This window comes from Neomonachus schauinslandi, chromosome 10 (assembly GCF_002201575.2).
Source record: "Neomonachus schauinslandi chromosome 10, ASM220157v2, whole genome shotgun sequence".
Lineage (NCBI taxonomy): Eukaryota > Metazoa > Chordata > Mammalia > Carnivora > Phocidae > Neomonachus > Neomonachus schauinslandi.
The window spans coordinates 43,262,152-43,283,401 of NC_058412.1; the positions used below are offsets into that span (position 1 = coordinate 43,262,152).

The window sequence follows — 21,250 nt, forward strand, 5'->3', positions numbered from 1 at the left end:
TCAAGGTATTCAAGATAAAACCTTCCTAGAAAAATGTATTTCTACTAGGAAAAGTCCAGCGTTTAAAAGTATATTAAAAAAAAAAAAAAGAGGAGGGTTACAGGAAAACGTTCTTTCAATAGAAATGATCAAAACCAAAGCATGCATGGGGTGAATTTCCTTCTGTGAGTGAATTACTAGGACTGGTTCTCTATACCATTTGAATTTTTCATTTGTGCCTTTGAAATACTTTTACATAAAAGGAATTTGGTGGATATTGAGTTGTACTGCTGTAAAAATCAAACAAAAATATACTTCTAAAAACTACCACATTAAACTAAGGCCATTCCAGCTATCCATTTGTGTTGAGAATAAACTGTTTTACATGACTAAATAATCTAGATCATTGAAATTGACCTCCCTGGGCATGAAAATATTGTTACATGTATTTGGTATTTTCCCATGAGTATCTTTCTTAAATGAAATTACAAATTCCCTTCCCAAACTGAAAATTCTAAATATTAATTTCATTCTATTTGATGTCTAAGTGCCATCATGACCATCAACAATTTTACAGATTTGTATGGTACAATCAGTAGCAGTTAGCTGCCTGAAGTTTTTTCCGTATCATTTCACTGAAAATTAGTTCTACATGTACATAAAATAACTACTCCTACAAATGAATTGGCAAAATATAGAAAAATAGACCAAGGATTAGAACAGGCAATTCACAAAATACTAAATCCCATATTATTGATAAATACATGACACTTCACTAATAATTGGAAAACTTACAGTGTAAACAATGAGAGATCATTTCATACCTCTTGGAATGGGCAAATAAACTAAAGCTTAATAACACCGATCTTACTGAGCATGGGGAAAGAAGGGAACCCTTCTACTGTAGATGGGAGTCAAATGGACACACATCATTCTGGTAAACACTTTGACAAAATCTAAGGAAGTGAAGCCTTCCAGTCCCAACCAGTGAGCTGAGACATTTTCTACAGTATAGCCAAATATTGACTTCTAAAGAGGCACTGATTAGGAGGGCTGAGTACATTGGAGTCATAGGAACATCTTTTTGTCTCTATGGTTATAGTTGTTTCTTAATAGGTTGAATATTCCAAGAGTTAATAAGAGTTATATTAAATCTAGGAATAAAAGTAACAGCTTTAAGGCATCCCTTCCAACTGGCACTATCCCAGGACTGTTGAGTCCACTAAGTGGGATGCTGGGGAGACACAGGAAGCTGTTCACTCCAGGTTCATGGGCAGTACATCAGGATGGAACAAAATGGACTTCGGGATGTAACTCAGGAGACAGCCAATGTAGTCAAGTGAGTAAGTTCTAAGGTCAAAGTGTTGACCAGGAAAAGCAAACTGAAAAGAGATATCATTTGTGAGAAATTTAAAAATTCATAAAAGAGTATTGTGCATAATTTAAACATATATACATTTTACTACACATGTTCTGAAAGTATGTATGCCACCTTAAGTACAGTGGTTGCCTTTGAGGGGGACGGAGGGACATGGGATGAGGCAGAGGTCTTAAGGAGGCTTCAAGTATATCTTAATTCTTAAGAAAATAGTAATGTGAATCAGATATTGCAAAATGTTAATATTTGTTACACCTCAGGGTAGAAGCAGGGTCTCACTTATATTAGTCTCTGTTCCTTTTTACTTTGAATCTTCTCATGATTCAAATATTTTAAAAAGATCAACACATTATCCTCAAGACTGTACTTTTTACAGAATAAGGCTCTGAAAAAATAAAGTTCTAGCTCTTGGACCAGAGTGTAAAAGAAACCATTTTGATCAACAGTATTATTTAAGTCCCTCAGAAATTGTGACTGTGATCAAATGCCTAATATTCGACCTTAATTAATAACTGCCCACTGCAGAGTTGAATTAGGTAGGGGTGCCTGGGAGGCTCAGTTGGTTGAGCATCCCACTCTTGATTTCGGCTCAGGTCATGATCTCAGGGTTGTGAGATCAAGCCCCCCTTCAGGTTCCACGCTCAGTGGGGAGTCTGCTTGGGATTCTCTCTCTTCCTCTTCCTCCTCCCCTCACCCCCATTTCTCTCTCAAATCAATCAATCAATCAATCAATCAATCTTTAAAAAAAGGTTGAGTTAGGTAGTACCCACCCACTGGACCCTGGCTCTTGGGCACACACCTCTATTTTCATAAAGAACTTCGATGGAATATAAAAGGGTGATCAGTGTTGTTGTGTGGCTTTGTTCTGTTTGTGCAAGATTGTTCTGAAGAAGAGCTAAGGAGGAGGAAAAAACAGGAGGTGACATGTTATCTTTCTTCACCAGCCTTCTGGTTTGATTCTGTGTCCAAGGGAGAGAGAGGAGAGCTAAAACCTAAAAAGGGACCACTTTCATAAGGGGTGCTCTGGGGCCCGAAACATGCCTAGGACTGCTCTGAAACCCCAAGTTTGGAGAAAGGCATTCTGTTTGCTCCAACATGGAGTATAGAATCTCTCTAGGAAGACTGAAGGGGTGGCATGTTGGTGTGAACAACACTGTTGTGAATGTGGCATTATCAGAAGAGGCAGAAAAAACAAAGTTCTTTAATAAAAAGATTGGAACAGAACATAACATCAACCTTCTAAGGGAGAAAAAATGGTGGGAGAGGAGGTACAGAATCCTCACTTTACAAATGGGGGCTCAGAGTTAAATTTATCCTTAATATTCCAATGATCTTATTAGATTCATCAACCTGATAAAACCTACAACTTGAACTGATTCAGTTTTATTTACTTTAACTGAGAAGACATTCATTTCTCTTACCTCAAGTCAGTGTTTTTCTGGGTCTGACCCTCAAGAAAATCTTTCTCCATGCTCTGCTCTTAAGCACATTCAATACTCATTTATTTATGGCTTGGTCAACTGCTACCACTCTTTAACCAATATACCTTTGCTCTCCATGCTGCTGCACTCTTTCTTGTTTTAGTTTTATACTGTTTTGTTTTCTAAAGTGATAAGACAGAAAAAAGTTCATAGAACAATGATCCATCTTGACAGAACCTAAGATATTAAGCTATGAATTCTTCTAACGCCTCTGGTAATGTCTGAGAAATTAAATATCCCAAAAGTAATACTGAGATAGAAAAAGTCTGAAAAAATATATTTATTCATATACTTCAAATATGATGCTGCTTCTGCTTCCACTAATTAGGACAGAATACAGCATTGCCTTTGTGATTCACACATTATATATTAACAGAGTTTTTGATATAGGATTATATAAATAGAAGTTTCTTTCTAGTTTCTGAATTACATCCCAAAATGTAGACACCACTTTACTGTTATTTATCAGAAATACTGAATTGCTCTTAATAGCTTATATCCTGAAAAGGTGACCAAATTTGGAAATAAACTTGTAAGTTCTTGGTTTACTTTTGTATGCAGAGTGCACACTAGGCCACAGAATGATGACATTCCAAGAGTAATGAAATCAGAGTTCAGCATGCATATAAAAATCAAGGTCGCCTCATTCTAGTGCCTACTGAGATCCTAAAACAGAGGTGAGGAAAATCTAGACTTAATCTTCCAGAGAGACATTAGAAGTGACGTTTCAGAACACAGGGTGAATCAGTAAAACGAACAAGAAGTCTCACTAAAGATGCAAATAGGCCTGCTGACAACCATAAGAGCAAAATCTAAGGTTAACTAGAGGTAGTGGAAATGAATGGCCAACCAACTCCACTGCCCCTGAGTAAACACCTAAAAGGTCCACATCTAACTTTAAACACTCCAATGATTCCCTTTAATATAGAGGGACTCTAAAATCTTTACAAGATACAAACACAAACATCAGACACCTGCCTATCATTTTTATCTATGCCTCTCCACCTACTCTTACATATATTTAAATGTTCCAGTTAGACTGACTTATTTAATGTCTTCAAAGGTGACATGGAAACATGCCATGTCATACAACATGTCCATGATTAATTTATTCTTATACTTAAATATACCTCTTTTTCTTTGGCCCAGGTGAATTCCTCCTCAATCTCTGGTATCTCATTTAGAATTAACTGCTATTGTTAAACCTTCCTTAATTCACAAAGTTGTCAGTTCTCTATAATTTTATAGCATCCTAATTATGTATGTACTGTTATAGTACTTAGTACAATATATTAAAATTGTTTGACATTTCTGTATGTCAACCGTTTTACATTAGGAGTCACTTTTAGAAAGAGACCAGCTCTTCCTTCTTCTTTACATCTTAGGTCCTTATCATGCTTCTGGCACAGCTAATCTATCCAAGTGGGAGAAGGATGAGAAATGAAAGAATGGAATGTAGAAAAGAACTCCCTTGTCATTCACTATTGCAGGGACCAGATGAGCAGTACCATATTTCAATTACTAAGTCTCTTTCTGCCCATCATTTCATATTAGTTCAATAATTTTATTAAATAGTTTCATGAGTCATTAACCAAGTTAATAGTGGGCATTCTAGGTTTGATCACTAGGGACCTTTCAGAAACCTGAACACAGAAACCTTCCAGGACTGCTTGAGTAGGAGCATCACCACTGAGCAAGGAGAAAGATTCACTATTGTATCCTTGACTAGTTCACCAGGGCCAAACTAGGATATCTGCATGCATATGGATCTCTCAATTGTGGTGGTACAGTCAACCAACACACTCTTGTGAGTGTGTTCTTTGCACAAACTTCAGTACCAAGGAAAGAGAAGAGAAAATGGACAAGGACCTTCTGCTTTAGAGAAAGAACCAGTCTAATAAGTGTTAATATAAAATAAAAAGTAAGAATGAAAACATTTGAAAAAATCTAGAAAGAGAATAAAATATCAAAAGTGGGATGGAATTGTGGCCAACTCCAGTGGAGGAATACATTATACTCCCCCACTGTCCCACCAATCACAAACAGTTATTACGCCTCCATTTTAACAGTTGGAGTTAGAGAATTAGACATTATCAGAATAACTGGAGACAGAAGGTATTATTTTGGGGAGCCTCTGAGGGGGTAATATTCCCTTATAGCAAGAGAGTAATGTTTCATGTGCTTTCTATAGGTAATGCATTCTTTCCCCAAAATGGTTTCTATCAGACACTCCTAAGGGATGTTATTCAAGTGGCCCCCAATTAGATGTTAAGTAAGAGGAGAAAAGAGTATATAGGAGAGTAGATCCAAACCACTGGGGGCACAAATTTGCCCAAAGGAAAGACTGACTGGCATTTAAAAGGCTCTGGGTGTACCTTGTCAGTTCAGCACATTCATGAAGTATAATCATTTAATGAGGAAACCATCAGAGTCTGAAGCTCCAAGTCATACTCAGTGTAGAAGGAGGGTCCAATGCAAACTGAAGCTGACACTTTTGTAGCTTTGGCACCACTCAAAAATAATGAAGGACAAACCAAAGAAGCCAGCCATCGTTTTATACCAGTTCGGTAGTTTTAGTAAAGAATATCATGATCATTAATTATTAGAGGCGTTCTAGGTTCTCCCCATCTAAACAGGGATCTTTCAAAATTCTGAACTTAGAATCTTTTTTTGAGCTGCTTGCTAATCAAATGGATCTGTAAGTCTACCTCATGAATAATGGCTATTTCGTTTCTGTAAGTATTTACAGAAGCATATACTCCCACTAGACATAGATGCTTTCCTTCAAGATACAAGAAAGGCCAGAATCTTGCTGAAGCACTTGGCTAGGATTTCCTGCATTATCCAGACCTTCCACTTCTGACCCTGATTTTGTATCCTCTCACTAATCTGATTATGACTTTAGTCACTTCTGGCAACATAGCTTCTTTCAGATTCTGAGATTAATGTCTGAATATCAGAACCTAAGTCAAATGGAATTTTCCCTAGTGAGGTAATTACTTGTTTCTTCTCTTTGACATGGCACATTGTTATCTTCGAATTATATACTAGCTTCATCTTGTTTCTCTGTACAGTTTCTCAGATCTGTCCTTTGCTCCAAATCCCTTCACCAATCACCTTGAGCCAGTCTTGGCCTTCCTTTCCCCACTATTTAGCTCCACTATTCTCATGACCCTCCTGGCCACATATTGCATAGCTCTATCTTGATTCAGTGGATCTTTTGTGTCCTGGAAGCCACTCTATAAGCAAATAGGTACACTGTGCCAGAAGTTAAATAAGTCACTATTAAGTCTATGTTGTGGGATCTGTCCACATGTCCTAATGTTCTATCCTAATTATACTAGTCATCACCCATATAGTCCATCCCATCTTGATGCATTTGCAAATATGTAGGTGTGATAGTCTCTGAGATGGGCCCCAATGATCCCTCTTCTCCTGGTATTTATGCCACTGTGTGATCCTCTCACTTTGAACATGAGCTGAGACTAGCGACTTGCTCCTAACCAGTAAAATATAGCAAGGAGGATGGGATGTCATTTCTGAGATTAGGTTACAAGAAGATGCTGACTTCTCATTTTGCTTGCCTTTTCTTGCTCTCTCACTTGCTCACTCTGATGATAGACAGTTCATCTATGGAAAAGTCTCTATGGCAAGTAACAGAGAGAGGCCTCTCTGGTCAACAGCCAGTAAGGAATTGAGGCCCTAAGTCCAACAACAAATGAGGAACTGAGGCTTTCCAACAACCACATGAGTGAGTTTAGAGATGGCTCTTTCACCAATTGTTCCTTAAGATGACTGCATCCTTGTGAGAGATCTGGAGGCAATGGTACATGGCTAAACTGTACCCAGCCTCCTGGCCCATGGAAATTATGAGACAGTAAAATGTTTATAATGTTAATCCATTAAGCCTTGGGGTGATTTGTTACATAGCTAACTAATAAGTGTGCTATGCCAGAAGTAGAAATATCAGCAAAAATAGTAACAGGACATATTAAATTTATGTTCATTTGCAGCAACTATGCTTGGTCTAGGCTTCTGGATATTTATTGGGTCCAAGAAGATGCATACATGAACCTTGATATTCAATTTTTCACCAGTTAATCAATTTGAGCCTCAGTTTACTCAAGTATAAAACAAGGATGATAGCTGCCCTTCAGGTTTTATATAAGGTTTAAAAATAATACACTCAACAAATTTTGTATACAGTTTTATATATAAACATAGGCAGTACTTATCCACTGGGAATAAAGTGACAAAACAAGTATGATCTTGCCATCAAGGCACAAAAAAAGTGAATATATGCAAGATACCACCATACCTGGCACATAAGATGCACAGTAAATGGCTCTTATAGTTATCATCTTCACACTATGAGCCTCTGTATCTATTAATCCACACACCTTTTTCTTTGTTTATAAGCAGGCAGAATCATCCAGTCTCCTTTGGACAGACATACAACTACATAACTCATCACCAAAAAGTGGCTTTGTGAGAGCAAAATAAACTGAGAATACTCAAATTAGTGCTAAAATCTCTAATTGGGAAGTTTGTACCACTTGTCTTGAAAACTTAGTTTCCCCACTTCTATGCCCTTCTCTCTCCTTGGCAGGACCCCATCACCTTTCTGATGGTTTTACATTCTTAATAGTGAATTTCCTTTGAAATCTGCCCTCAGGGCAAGATTTGATATACTCACTCCTAGAATTTTCCATTTTATCCAAGAAGGCCAGTGTTAAACATTGTATCCATTATGTCCTCAGCAGATCTATGAGGAAAGGGAGTCTTTAAATAAGTTATGAGACTTAATCAAAAAGCTCGTAACTGGAAAAAAATCAAAACCAGCTTCCCTACCTCATTTTTCCCCCAAAAAACCTCCAACTTAATCTAATATTCTTGTGAAAGTATTTTCCTTCTATCTCAAACTTATGCCACTATTTTATTTAGTTGATTAACTGAATTTAAATTTTGAGCGAAGTATCCTTCAATGCCTTTAGAAATGCCATAGAGGGGGTAGTAGCAATAATATTTAAATACTCCCTAAATTTAAATCTTACCTTGTCCAGACCAGTGATACACTTACTAGCTTTCACCATGCTAGTAATCTAACTTCTAATCAAGGGCCTGTGTATTTTGTCCAGCAGGGCTAGTGTTGGTGTCCATAGGACTTGGTGGCCAGGATATATTTATTGTGCACAATAAATCTAATCAAGTTAGAAGATGTTGAGCACTGGAAACTAGGGGCAAAGACAAAAGAAGCCCAGTTTAATCTGCTCCTTATTCCCTGGTGACTATTTGTCAGCTGTTCCTACTCTCCAGCAACCGTCAGCATCATCCTAGCTAGTCCTAATTCTTCCATTCCATGTGTATTCTTTTTTTCCCCCTCTATCCTGTGTGTATTCCTGGACTTTCTTTCGTCAGAGTCAGTCATCTGTTCCCTCTGTGGGAGTTTCTAAAGGCTGCCATTTTCATAAATTCATGTTTGGAAAATTATAATGTACATTTCAAACATCAAAATCAAATTCAAGTTCCAGAAGGCCATACATAACCCATGAGCTGAAATGTTTGATGAAAGATGAAAAAGGACTGCCTAGAAGAAGGAGGGAAAAAAAAAAAAAACCCTCTAAAATTCATTCATGATAACTACCCTAAGAGAATCAGGGAGCATCCATCTGCTCTTGTCTAGACAAGAGCTTTCTTTCCCTAGGGAAAGAAAATGCTTGCTTGGAAAGTTCTTATATTTTAAAATAAGCATTTCAAAAATAATTACAAATGGTTTATAAGTTAAAAGGAAAGGATGGCACATTTAATTCTGAAACTTAAGGAATGAATAAAGAATTGAGCATGATGCTTTATTGAGCTTATAGTGTTTGTGGAAACCAAACTTGATAACTACAGTTAAATTTGGCATCAGTGAGATTTAAAGGATTAAGATGTTATAATTGCTAAGATTCTGACCTTGATCATTAGGCATGTAAGTTTTAAAAAGGGCACAACCCCAAAATAAGATATTATACAGTGTTAATTATATTTTTCATTTATGTTTAAAAAAAAAAAAAAACATTTTACAGCTTCAACTCTTATCAGCCTGGAGGAAATGAAGAGGTGGTCTCAGTTCTCAAGGGGTTAAAATTTAATTCGGAAGCAATACACACCTACATTTATCTAGATAGAAAGGCAGACAGAGGGCAGATAGTTACATTAAGAGACAAATGGGGAAACAGAGTTTGCAACCAGGGCAGTAAGTGGTAGGTGCCTAAAAAGTGACACAGATAATATGAGTAATGAGAGCACAGAGAGGTGGGATTGGCTGGTGTGGTTAGAGAGAGAGGAATTCACTGAGAAGGAAGAATCCAGCTAGTGCTAGAGACTAGGTAAAATACAGAAAGGCAAACCAGGTGGGAAGATTATTTCGGAGTCACTTTGACAAGAATAAACAGAACTTTGGTTCTTATGTCCTTTTGTATTTCACGTCGTCCAGCCACAAGCAAAGCTTCCCATTTTTCCAAATCAAACTATTTCTGGGATATTCCAGTGATATATCACATGTGCTCCCAAACAAGTGACTGTCAGCATATTCCTCTTCTGTAGGATTCAAACAACTATTATTGATGTGGCAGAGAATCTAGGTAAAGGGAACTTACTACTGCCTCAGTTGTGCACAATAAATATATCCTGGCCACCAAGTCCTATGGACACCAACACTAGCCCTGCTGGACAAAATACGCAGGCCCTTCTGCCACCCCACTGCTCCCACCATGGATGCCCCTAATGCTCTTCAAGTGACAAAGAAGTACCACGCTGTTTGCAGTCTCTAGGATTCTACATCCATAATGTGAATCATACAGAATTAAATGAATAGCCTTCCTCTTGGTTTTACTCTGACAAACAAGCACTAGAAAAGTGCTATTTGTTCCAGTATGTTGCTCCTAACTTATGGCACATGAATGTGTAATCATTGGCCTTTCTATATCCACCCCATCCCATTTCCACTTCCACATCAGAGGTTTATTACCAGCCTAAAATTGTATCTCTTATTTTCTCAAGTTGTACCTCTCCTATGGCTCTTCAGGCCCTCATGCTAAGAGTGCTGGACACGTCTGAATTCTAGCAGAACACAGTACTTATGAACAAGCCAATGTGGGGTAGAGATTTTCATGTTTCTGTTTAGCCAGGGTTTTCTGAGCTAAAATCACTGATAACCTGGTTTAAAGCATGACTCGGTAGCAGTCCTAAAATAGTGAAGGAACCGGGAGAGATTTACGCGTTTATCTCCCCAGAAATGTGTGTTTACATTTCAAAGGGGAATAAAACCAGGCAACATTCATTTATATCTCAAAGGCTTATAACAAGTAGGAGACCCTTCCTAGAGGGAGTTTATTAACATTAAAGAGCAAAGGCTTCTCTTCTCCTCTCAGGAGGGGAAAGAGGCTGTGGAACACCAATTCCTAGATGAGCTCCCAGATGCATAATTTCGTGGTTCCTCTCCTGTCGCATGGACCTCCTTTGTGGGCATGGAATTCACCTGCCCTCATCACATTGCCTTAAGAGGGACAATGAGGCATGGGAAACTGGCATGGTGAGTAGTAAGTTTGTCCTCTCAGCCAGAAACTTTGCATTTTCTTTCAGGATAAAGTAAACATAGATAATAAAACACATCAGCCAGATCCCTAAAATATCTAGAGTACGGAGGTTTCAATCATACAGAAAAGGCACTAAGACAAACTACACATTGCCTATTGAAGGATTACTAAGTAGATGAGATTTCCTTCTCATTCTTCCTCTACTTCTGATTTCCCACCACCATGGATACCACAACCACCAAATAAGTAAGATATTTCCTGAATATCCTAATCATTTTGACCTTTCAGAGAGAAATAAAATACTTTATACCAATAGTCAGGGTTATATTAAAATGCATTTAAAATATATTAGGATGTCTAGGGTGAACAATCTTGGTCATTATAGCTTCTGTTGAAATTCATTACTTTCATAATCTAATTTCAAAGTCAGTCATGGAGAAGTGCCTTAGACTGTAATGGCCTTTCCTACCCATAATATCTAATATTTTATCTTCCCAAGAAGCTATCCCTACCACCTCCTTCTGATGTTGATCTTACCTCTGTCTACACCCTCCACAACCCAATCACTGGGATAGGCAGGTCACCCAGACCTATCCAATCATAAAACCTAATCCCACTAAATACAGTAATCAGTCCAAGTAGAGTAAGCATACCCTGAAAATGGCCAAACAGATTGCTCTCTTTTGCTATATACAAAGTAGGGGGTGGTGGTGAAGTCTCTCTTCGTTGTAGAATCTTAAGCTGAAAGCCAGTGGCTGCTAGTGGGCTTATTCGCCACTGAAAATTAATGAAATGTAATGTCCTAACTCTTTATATTCATTTTATCAATGCATGTATATTAAGTGCTAATTGTGTGGTAACACTGCTCTAGATCCTAGGTAGTTATAGAAACACTTGCCTCCAGGAACGGACAACCTAGTTGTGGACCACTGAGGCAGACAATGAAGATGACACACTAAACATCAAAAGACTGATAATGTTCCCTGTTGTCTTCAACTGAGAATGAGCCATGTCTTAAAGTATAAGGTCAATACACAGAGGGGGAGGAAGAAATGGAGAACATCATAGTTTTGATTTGCATTTCCCTGATGCTGAGTGATGTTGAGCACTTTTTCATGTGTCTGTTGGCCATGTGGTTGTCGTCTTTGCAGAAATGTCTGTTCATGTCTCCTGCCTATTTCTTGATTGGATTATTTGTTCATTGGGTGTTGAGTTTGATAAAAGTTCTTCATAGATTTTGCATACTAGCCCTTTATCTGATATGTCATTTGCAAATATCTTCTCCCATTTTGTCGATTGTCTTTTGGTTTTGCTGACTGTTTCTTTTGCTGTGCAAAAGCTTTTTATCTTGATGAAGTCCCAATAGTTCATTTTGCCCTTGCCTTGGGAGATGTGTCTAGCAAGAAGTTGTTGCAGCCGAGGTCAAAGAGGTTGCTGCCTGTGTTATCCTCTAGGATTTTGATGGATTCCTTTCTCACATTTAGGTCTTTCATCCATTTTGAGTCTATTTTTGTGTGTGATGTAAGGAAATGGTCCAGTTTCATTCTTCTGCATGTGGCTGTCCAATTTTCCCAACACCATTTGTTGAAGAGACTGTCTTTTTTCCATTGGACATTCTTTCCTGCTTTGTCAAAGATTAGTTGACCATAGAGTTGAGGGTCCATTTCTGGGCTCTCTATTCTGTTCCATTGATCTATGTGTCTGTTTTTGTGCCAGTACCATACTGTCTTGATAATGACAACTTTGTAATAGAGCTTGAAGTCCAGAATTGTGATGTCACCAGCTTTCGTTTTCTTTCTCAACATTCCTTTGGCTATTCGGGGTCTTTTCTGGTTCCATACAAATTTTAGATTATTTGTTCCAGTTCTGTGAAAAAAAGTTGATGGTATTTTGATAGGGATTGCACTGAATGTGTAGATTGCTCTAGGTAGCATAGACATTTTAACAATATTTGTTCTTCCAATCCATGAGCATGGAACGTTTTTCTATTTCTTTATGTCTTCCTCAATTTCTTTCATGAGTATTTTATAGTTTTCTGAGTACAGATCCTTTGCCTTTTGTTTAGATTTATTCCTGGGTATCTTATGGTTTGGGGTGCAATTGTAAAACAGTATGGAAGTTCCTCAAAAAGTTGAAAAGAGAGCTACCCTATGACCCAGCAATTGCACTACTGGGCATTTACCCCAAAGATACAAATGTAGTGATCTGAAGGGGCACCTGCACCACAGACTTTATAGCAGCAATGTCCACAATAGCCAAACTATGGAAAGAACACAGATGTCCATCGACAGATGAATGGATAAAGAAGATGTGATATATATATATACACACATATATATATGTGTGTATATATATATGTATATATATACACATACACACACACACAATGGAATATTACACAGCCATCAAAAAAAATCTTGCCATTTGTAACAATGTGGATGGAACTAGAGGGTACTATGTTAAGTGAAATAAGTCAATCAGAGAAAGACTATCATATGATCTCACTGATATGTGGAATTTAAGAAACAAGGCAGAGGATCATAGGGGAAGAGAGGAAAAAATGAAACAAGATGAAACCAGAGAGGGAGACAAACCATAAGACTCTTAATCTTAGGAAATAAACTGAGGGTTGTTAGAGGGGAGGGGGTGGGGGCATGGGGTGGCTGGGTGATGGACACTGGGGATGGTATCTGTTGTGGTGAGTATTGTATAAGACTGATGAATTGCAGACCTATACCCCTGAAACAAATAATACATTATATGTTAATTAAAAAAAAAAAAAGAAATGGGACAGGAAGGACACAGGAAGGACAGTGGAGGCAGCATGGATGTGTTTTGCCTGGAAAATAATAACCACGCCTGTCTGGATAAAGCAGAGGGTTCAAACAGAGGATTCATGGGCAACAACTGTCCATGTTAGGTGCAGTCACCAGAAAGCCAGGAAACAGTGATACATTTATTCCAAAATCAATGATATTGACCAACCTCAGACAACAAAACATCAGACCACATAGGAGAAGCTGTGGCCCAGAGGCATTGACTAGTTTAAAGTTATAGTTAGTTGCCAGAAGTCCAAGAATGAAGTTCTTCTGATTCCTAATCTGGATTTGTTCAACTACATTGTACTGACACAGCTTTACCGCTTATTACTATTTCCAATTTTGATACTTTCTGTTTGCTGGTCCTCTTACATTTTCTAGGCAAAATATATAGAAATGGTATAAAAAGTTGCCCTTTGTTCTTATGAAAACTTTACAAAAGCATAGAAGTAAAAATTATACCATCTCTACTTAGTGAAGGAAGTAATCTAAGAAGGCAATATACTATATGATTCCAACTACATGACATTCTGGAAATGACAATACTGTGGAAGCAGTAAAAAGATCAGTGGAACCAGGGGTGAGGGGTGGGGGGGAGGGATAAATAGGTGAAGTACAGGTAACTTTTAGGGCAGTGAAAATATGCTGTATGATACCGTAATGATGGATACAGGTCATTATACATTAGTCTAAACCCACAAAAAGTATAACATGAGTGAACATTACTGTAAGCTATGGACGTTGGGCCATTATGATGGGTCAGTGCAGCCTCTTTAATTGTAACAAATGTACTACTCTGATAGGGCATTTTGATCACAGGGGAGCCTATGCATGTGTGGGGTCAAGGGGTACATGGGAAATCTCTGTACTTTGCCCTCAGTTTTCCTATGAACATTAAACTGCTCTAAAAAATAGTCTTAATAAAAAAAAAAAAAGAGAGAGAGAAAGAAAGCAAGCAAGCAAGAAAGAAAAACTATACCATCTGTTTGGACATGTTCTCCAAAATACTGGAATTTTAATCTCCACATATGGAGTGCCCACTAACATGGAGTTCTCATTTAAAATACTTTTTTTTTTTCCTATTTCCTTTTTGTCACCTCTTTTTATCTGTGCCCTCTGAAGAGGGAACTGCCAGCAGAATCTCAAAGATCTCTCAACCCAACCACATTCACATTGCCACAAACTTGTATCAGATATCAAATTTATAAAAATGACATTTCAATATCATCCATTTGGTGAAGATGAGCTACTCTTTATACATCTAAATATGCTATGACTGAATGTACTTCCACCTCCCTCAATCTCCTGGAGCAATCTAACTTTGTAAATGAGATCTCTGAAGATGGGTCTAGTCAACTGTGCATGCTGTTGGCAATTTGTTATAATTCAGGTTTTACTGAAAAGCCCATCAAATATACTATGTAAGTATTTAATGGGTCTGATGTAGATCAGGTTTGTGTTTTCATCACCCTAGATAGTTTGATAAAAAAAAAAAAAAAGAGGTAAATTTTTATATAATGTTGCCCTAGGATTTTAGCATACTAATAATCCACAAAATTATTTTCACAAATTTAATTCAGCATTCATAAAAACACAAAAAGCACTCTTCAACAAAACACTATCTTTACTGAGAAAGTAATTCATGGAGAATCAACTACAGACTGTTATGTCACTCTTTGGATCCCTTTCAATTTCTAGCCACTCAGAGAAGGCAGCCAGGTGGTAAAATGGGAGTCCTTCTGCAGAGGCTGTCCCTGGCAACATTTCCATGTCTAAATGGGGGCTGGCCTATGTTTGCAAACCCCTTCAGCAGCAAAGTCTGGTCTAGTCAAGACTTGGAATGTTCAGCCCTTTTTTAGATTCTTCTCTGTAATATATATGTAATTCTTCTCTTACCCCACCCCCTTCACTTCTTTTATCTTATGGCCATGGTACATAAGATCCATTTTGCCTTGTTTAAACTTGTCGCTATTTGGGGATATTTCTTCCCCTTAGAGCAGCTATTCTGAATGGAGGTTATTTTGCCCACCCTTCAAGGATATCTGTCAATATCTAAAGATACTTTTATGGTCTTTTATGACTTTTATGGTCACAACTTGGAACGGGGAAGAAAAGAGGTCCTCTAAGCATCTAGTGGGTAGAGGCCAGCAGTGCTAGGTATCCTATAATGCACAGGACAGCTCCCCTCCCTCAAGAAATAATTACCTCAACTAAAAAGTCAGTGGTGCAGAGATTGAGAACTTCTGCCTTAAGGTCTGGGATATAACAATTCAGACATAAAACTGGGTAGAATCTGGTAGGTAGTGGCAGGCAGAAGAAAACATGATATTTTGTCTTCCGTATTCTGGACTCCTCTTCTTTTTCTTCATCCTTCCTTTTGGTACCTTCTCCCCCCCTTGCCCACTACCCCTGTGTTCTATCCCCAAAATAAAATGTACTCTCAGGACAAAGTTTAATAAGCTCATATAAAAAAAAGTGAACAATGTGGCTCTCATTAAAAAAAAAAAATCAAACAAAGCATTAGCCCAAAGGTAGAAATCTGGGTATTAATGATATGCATAGCAGTTTTTATATTGAGGACATAGGTCTCCAGAGCACGGCCAGACAGTGACAAAAAGACTAACTGAACAAAAACTGCACAACCACAATCGCAGAACTGCTCCCTCCAACTCCAAGTGTCTAGTACAGTCCTAACAATTCTCATTAGCATGGGTGAGTTAACAGCTCAAGCTTTTGCTTTCATTTCTTTGACAACCTCTCTAGTTACTCCTAAGAAGCAGTATTGTTTCTGTTTAGGAGAGAGAAAACTGAAGAAAGAAGCAAAAGAATGTATATCCATTGTATATTCTAGTTCTGAGCCCAACAACATCTACTTTTCCTTGACACATATTCCTGTATGTTCAATTACAGTTGTGTAGAAACTATTTCAATCTCTTCTACCTGATTATTTTCCTAGTTATCATCAATAGTTCTTGAAAAATTTAAAGAGCCTTGTCCATCTTCCCTGTTCAATTAAGAACTGTATGTGAACATCAGAATCTCAAAGGTATCTTTAGTTAAGTCCCCAGAGTATTCAATCACTGCAAGGAAGGGTTGAAATGAGAGTTTTAAAAGCTCTGACAGTGAACAACTAAGAGAAAAATCTTGATGAGCAACAACAATCCTGGATGGATTGCTCTGTTTCATATTTCATTGATTTTGTTGTTTAAGAAAGAAAGAAAGAAAGAAAAGCAACCAGAAAATTATTTACATTTCAAGAGTTTGAGTGAAATTAGGTAAAAATAGTTCAACCAATTAAGCACGTTGCCCTTGCCTTTAAGCAGATTTTGACCTAATGGGCACTGTACCTTCTGTTCATTAAAGCAGCCCAAAATACAATGAGAAAACAACTCCAGAATGTCTCTTAAACAATGCCTGGGTTCTTGGTGTGCACAAAGTCACATGTAAATTGGCAACATGCTCTGTGTCTTTCAACTATTACAATGAGCATTCCACCCAGTCATGAGCAGGCATGCGTTGAAAGTCCTGTCTTCATGCCTTCCACCCTTCTCTGCTACTCTTTCCCCAGTGTCAGACCCAAGGGAGTGCTGCTATGTGGCCCATGTAAAGCTGAGACTTTGTAACAGATTACAGCTAAAGGGCCAGAAACTGAGAGCCACAGAAATGTGAGGAGGTCCTCTAAGAAAAAAAAAAAAGTCCTTATACTGGAGAGAAAAATGCCTGTTTCTAATTCTTCCAAGTGAGGGAAGAAACTGTAGCACTTGGCTTTGTGCTGCTTTATTGAATGCAAAGGACAAGCCTATTTGAAAGAAAAGAGTGCTAAATTTCAACTAATTAAAATGTAGATATATCTTATTATCATTACTGGTATTATTTCTAATTCTAAGTCTGTGATGATTCTCAAGAGCAACAATCCTTAGATGTGCTCTTTATGATGTGATGTTACCCTATTCCCTTTCTGCTTATATTTCAAAGAGAACAACCAAGGTCCATGTTTATTGCTGTTTTTCCTTGCTATTTCAGACTAACAAACATCTACAGAAATCTTTGTAAATAACCTTTTCCCTGTAGAAGGAAACCTATTTCAACTAACATGTTGTTTCATGTAGAACTTGGAACACTGCTTTATGTGACCTTTCAGAAACACATTTGTTTTTTTAAATCCTAATAGGTTCCACAGTCCATCTACAGACCAGGAAAGGCCCACATTGAAGTTTGAGAGGTCCTTGTGTGCCTACATAGGACTCAGTTCATTTCCTATTCACAACCCCATCCAAAGTAAACTTAAATTCTCTTTTTCTATCCCTTTGTGTTCTTTCCTTCCCTGAACTTTCTAACCACTGTTTCCCACCACTGTTACACACACACACACACACACACACAGAGTATTAGGGACCTGAGAAAGGGTCTGAAGCCCAGTGATACTAGTCAAGAGTAAAAACTACTAAAAACAGGTCAGTCTTCGACACAACTTTTCAAAGGGATGGGCTGTTCTGCTAACTCAGTGAAAGTAAGCCTTTTTTTCTCCACGCCAATGCACCAGAGAGCTATGACAGGCTCCGATGTGTAACACAGTCTTAGCACAGCAGTGATCCCCTAGTGGACAGCACATGCTCTGGAAGAGGGCATGGAAGGCTTTCCTAGAGGAGCAAGGCACATATTCAAACTCTGACCCTTTGTTGGCAGCTACCACCCCCTTTCTGTGAGCATTTCATATCCAGATACTACCTACAGCCTTTATGCTTTCTCCTTCCTCAAGGTCCTATCTTCTCAAGAAATAGATGGAGAAATGGTTTCAAGTTCAAGATTCCAAGTCCCCATCACATCTCCACTGTTTTCTAGACTTGTGACCTTTTTCCAGTCTCTTGAGTCATTTAAACCTCCACTTTCACATGCATAGTTGCAGATAATAAAAATCTGCCTACTTCATAAGGCCCTTGTGAGAATCAAGGGAGATTATAGGGGAAAACTATAAAGTAATATGTACATGCAAAGCAATAAAGTTGTTATTCTGCTAAAGTTATTCAAATTCAAACTCAAGAAATCAAGAGTATCTCTGTTATGATCAGGTGTAATTTAGAAGCACAGAGGCCTATAAAAGACAATGAAAAAGATTAATTCAAATATGGAAATTAATCATGGCATTGACATTTTGGTTGAATCTAATATCCATGTTTACCTGTCTCAGAGAGCAATTTTGTAGCTTCCAGAACCTTCTCAGTATAAACACCAGCTTCATAATTCTCCATCTCAGCATTAATGATGTGTATCACTCGAGCTGCCCGGCCCCTGATGGCCCCTGCGGTCCGGTCCAGGGTGTCCACGTCCCCTTCTTGGAGGGCTATCACACACTTGTTCACATCCTCCAAGATGTGATTCTCTGCAGAGGAAACACATACATATTTATATGATTTTATACCACTCACACACTTAATAAGCAACCTAAGAGAGATTCATCAACTTCATGAGCCATCACCTTGCACATCTCAATACATACAACACTGAAATAACATTTAAAGAATGTATTTTATAATTATAGTAGCAGTTCTCAAACTTGAGCACCAGCCAGAGGGCTCACAGCATCATACAGAATGCCAAGGTATCACTCCTACTAGAGTTTCTGACTCAGTAGGTCTGGGGTGGGCCCAAGAAATTACATTTCTACCTGGTTCCCAGGTGATGTTAATGCCATGGGTTTGGGGACCATACTTTCAACACCATACTTTGAGCATCCCTTTAATATTTGAGATTTATTGCATTTTAAGAGTGGATGTGGCAGGAGTGTCTGCGTGGCTCAGTCAGTTAAGCATCTGACTCTTGGTTTCAGCTCAGGTCATGATCGTTCTGGGATCCAGCCCTGCTTCAGGCTCCCTGCTCAGCAGGGAGTCTGCTTGTCCCTCTCCCTCGGCTCCTACCCTCCCCCCACACACGCACAACCACACTCTCATTCTTTCTCTCTTAAATAACTAAATCAATCTTAAAAAAATAAAAAGTGGTTGTGGCAGTGAACATGAAGCCAACCTGATCAGGCAGAAACATTTCCAAACATGACCAGAATCAAGCTCGGGGTGCATGCTCGTTTGATCATGTTTTTATTAAGGAGACATTTAAGGGAAACTCTAAAATGACCAATACCACCTAATCATTTTTTTAATGTCATGTCATGCACAAGGTACATACAACAGGAAAACAGACCAGATGAAGGGGATGACAGTGTTTTCCACAGTTAAAATATAATCCAGTCTTGTGGCTGGCTCCTTCAGATTAGAGTCAAGGTCAGTGATCACTCTCCCTCATTGCCCAAAGTAGAATCCAGGCAGGCAGGCTGCGAGTTTCACTCTCTAGTGGCAGAGTGAATACATGCAATTTGGTCCCTTATGGTTTTGCATATATGCAATTTTGTATTTCTTATGCCCAAAGTGAGATCTGTAATTATGTCCCTTGAACACTCTTTAGAAACAGAATTTTAAGGAATGTTGAAAAAGTTTAGTGCTCTGTGGAAAGAAAAGAACTTAAGCTGAAAATACACACACACACTATAAATAAAGAGAACAAGTGAGAAATAATCTTAAATAATCTGGTAACTTTTAAAAAATTATAACTGCCAAATTCAATAAATAGTTAATAAAGGATTAAAATAAATTATTACCTCCTTGAGAATTTTCTCGGGCTAGCTCTGAATTAAAAATTCCTAAATAGGGAAAGAGGGAAAGGTACTGAGCCACCACCAGTCTCCACCACAGATCTCTCCTGCTTTCATTAAGCCAGTCACTCAGAACGAATATCTGTTCTTTCAGGCCCCTTGGCAGAAACTTGCAAAGTATAACTTACTTTTCATAATGGAACCTCTGTTTTGACCTCATACAATAGAATTTCCTCATTCAAACCATTATGAATTTCTGATTTCTACGTTCTCTAGTTCTTTAATTTCAAATCAAAATTAAAATAGAAAAAAAGGCATTTTAATTTTAATATTCAGATTTAAACTCACAAAAAGTACTTCCTGAATGCTGACATTTTCCTGAGTAAAACAGAAACAAATGTGAAAATACAGACTTTAAGAAGTTTTCAGTTTGGGGGCGCCTGGGTGGCTCAGTCAGTTAAGCGTCTGCCTTCGGCTCAGGTCATGATCCCAGGGTCCTGGGATTGAGCCCCGCATCGGGCTCCCTGCTCCGTGGGAAGCCTGCTTCTCCCTCTCCCGCTCCCCCTGCTTGTGTTCCCTCTCTCACTGTGTCTCTCTCTGTCAAATAAATAAAATCTTAAAAAAAAAAAAAAAAAAAAGAAGTTTTCAGTTTGGTTAAGAAACTTCTGAAAACCACCTCTTTCTGAGATCCTGGTTTGTGTTATGCAAACTCACTTAAAAGGACAGCTGAGAAAAAGGTTTACTCAAACTTGGTACAGGGTTTCAAATACAAAAGTTTGATTTTGAAAGGCCTCTCTTACTGCCCAGCTTACCACCCTGCTGGATCTCGCCAGACTATTCAAATGTGCCCTTGTCCCCAGAAGTAACCAACTGGGAGGGGCTGCATGTCAAAACCCTGCATCCATCTTCTATTTTCTTTGACTAAAACAATAGAAGAACAGCAACACTACTGCTTTTCCACGCATAGTTTATAGATTGAATTTTAGATTCCATCTCTATTCTGAAAGCAGGACGGAGATGGAATGTGTTAATTATATTAGATCCTAAAAATCTCTCTGGAGTTGATTTAAAAAAAACTAATTCTAAGAAGCCCACTCATAACCTAATATCTTAAAATGAAATGATAATTTTTTTCTTTAAAACCTATTTCCCAAACTAGAAATGTGCAATTAATTTAATTAGGACACCAGAAAAAAATATGCTTTAATAGATCTAAATGATACGTATTTGAAGGAGGCTAGCAGAAACTGGAAATCCAGGATATCAAAAGCATTGCTTTTAATTAGTCAAATCATCAACTAATTTGTTCAGTGGTTAATTTAATCATGCTGTGTGAATAAAGTGTAAATTTTACAATTTATTGACTAATT

General features: G+C 38.0%; 1 protein-coding gene across 4 annotated transcripts in view; it reads right to left on the bottom strand.

Annotated features, from left to right (window-relative positions):
• Nucleotides 1–21,250, bottom strand: part of CTNNA2 (catenin alpha 2) — a 949,691-nt gene that overhangs the window by 88,588 nt on the left and 839,853 nt on the right. For all 4 annotated transcript variants that reach the window (XM_044919117.1, XM_044919118.1, XM_044919116.1 and 1 more), the window contains one exon: nt 18,417–18,617. In XM_044919117.1, coding sequence (XP_044775052.1) covers nt 18,417–18,617 — 201 coding nt within the window. The remainder of the gene's footprint in view (nt 1–18,416; nt 18,618–21,250) is intronic.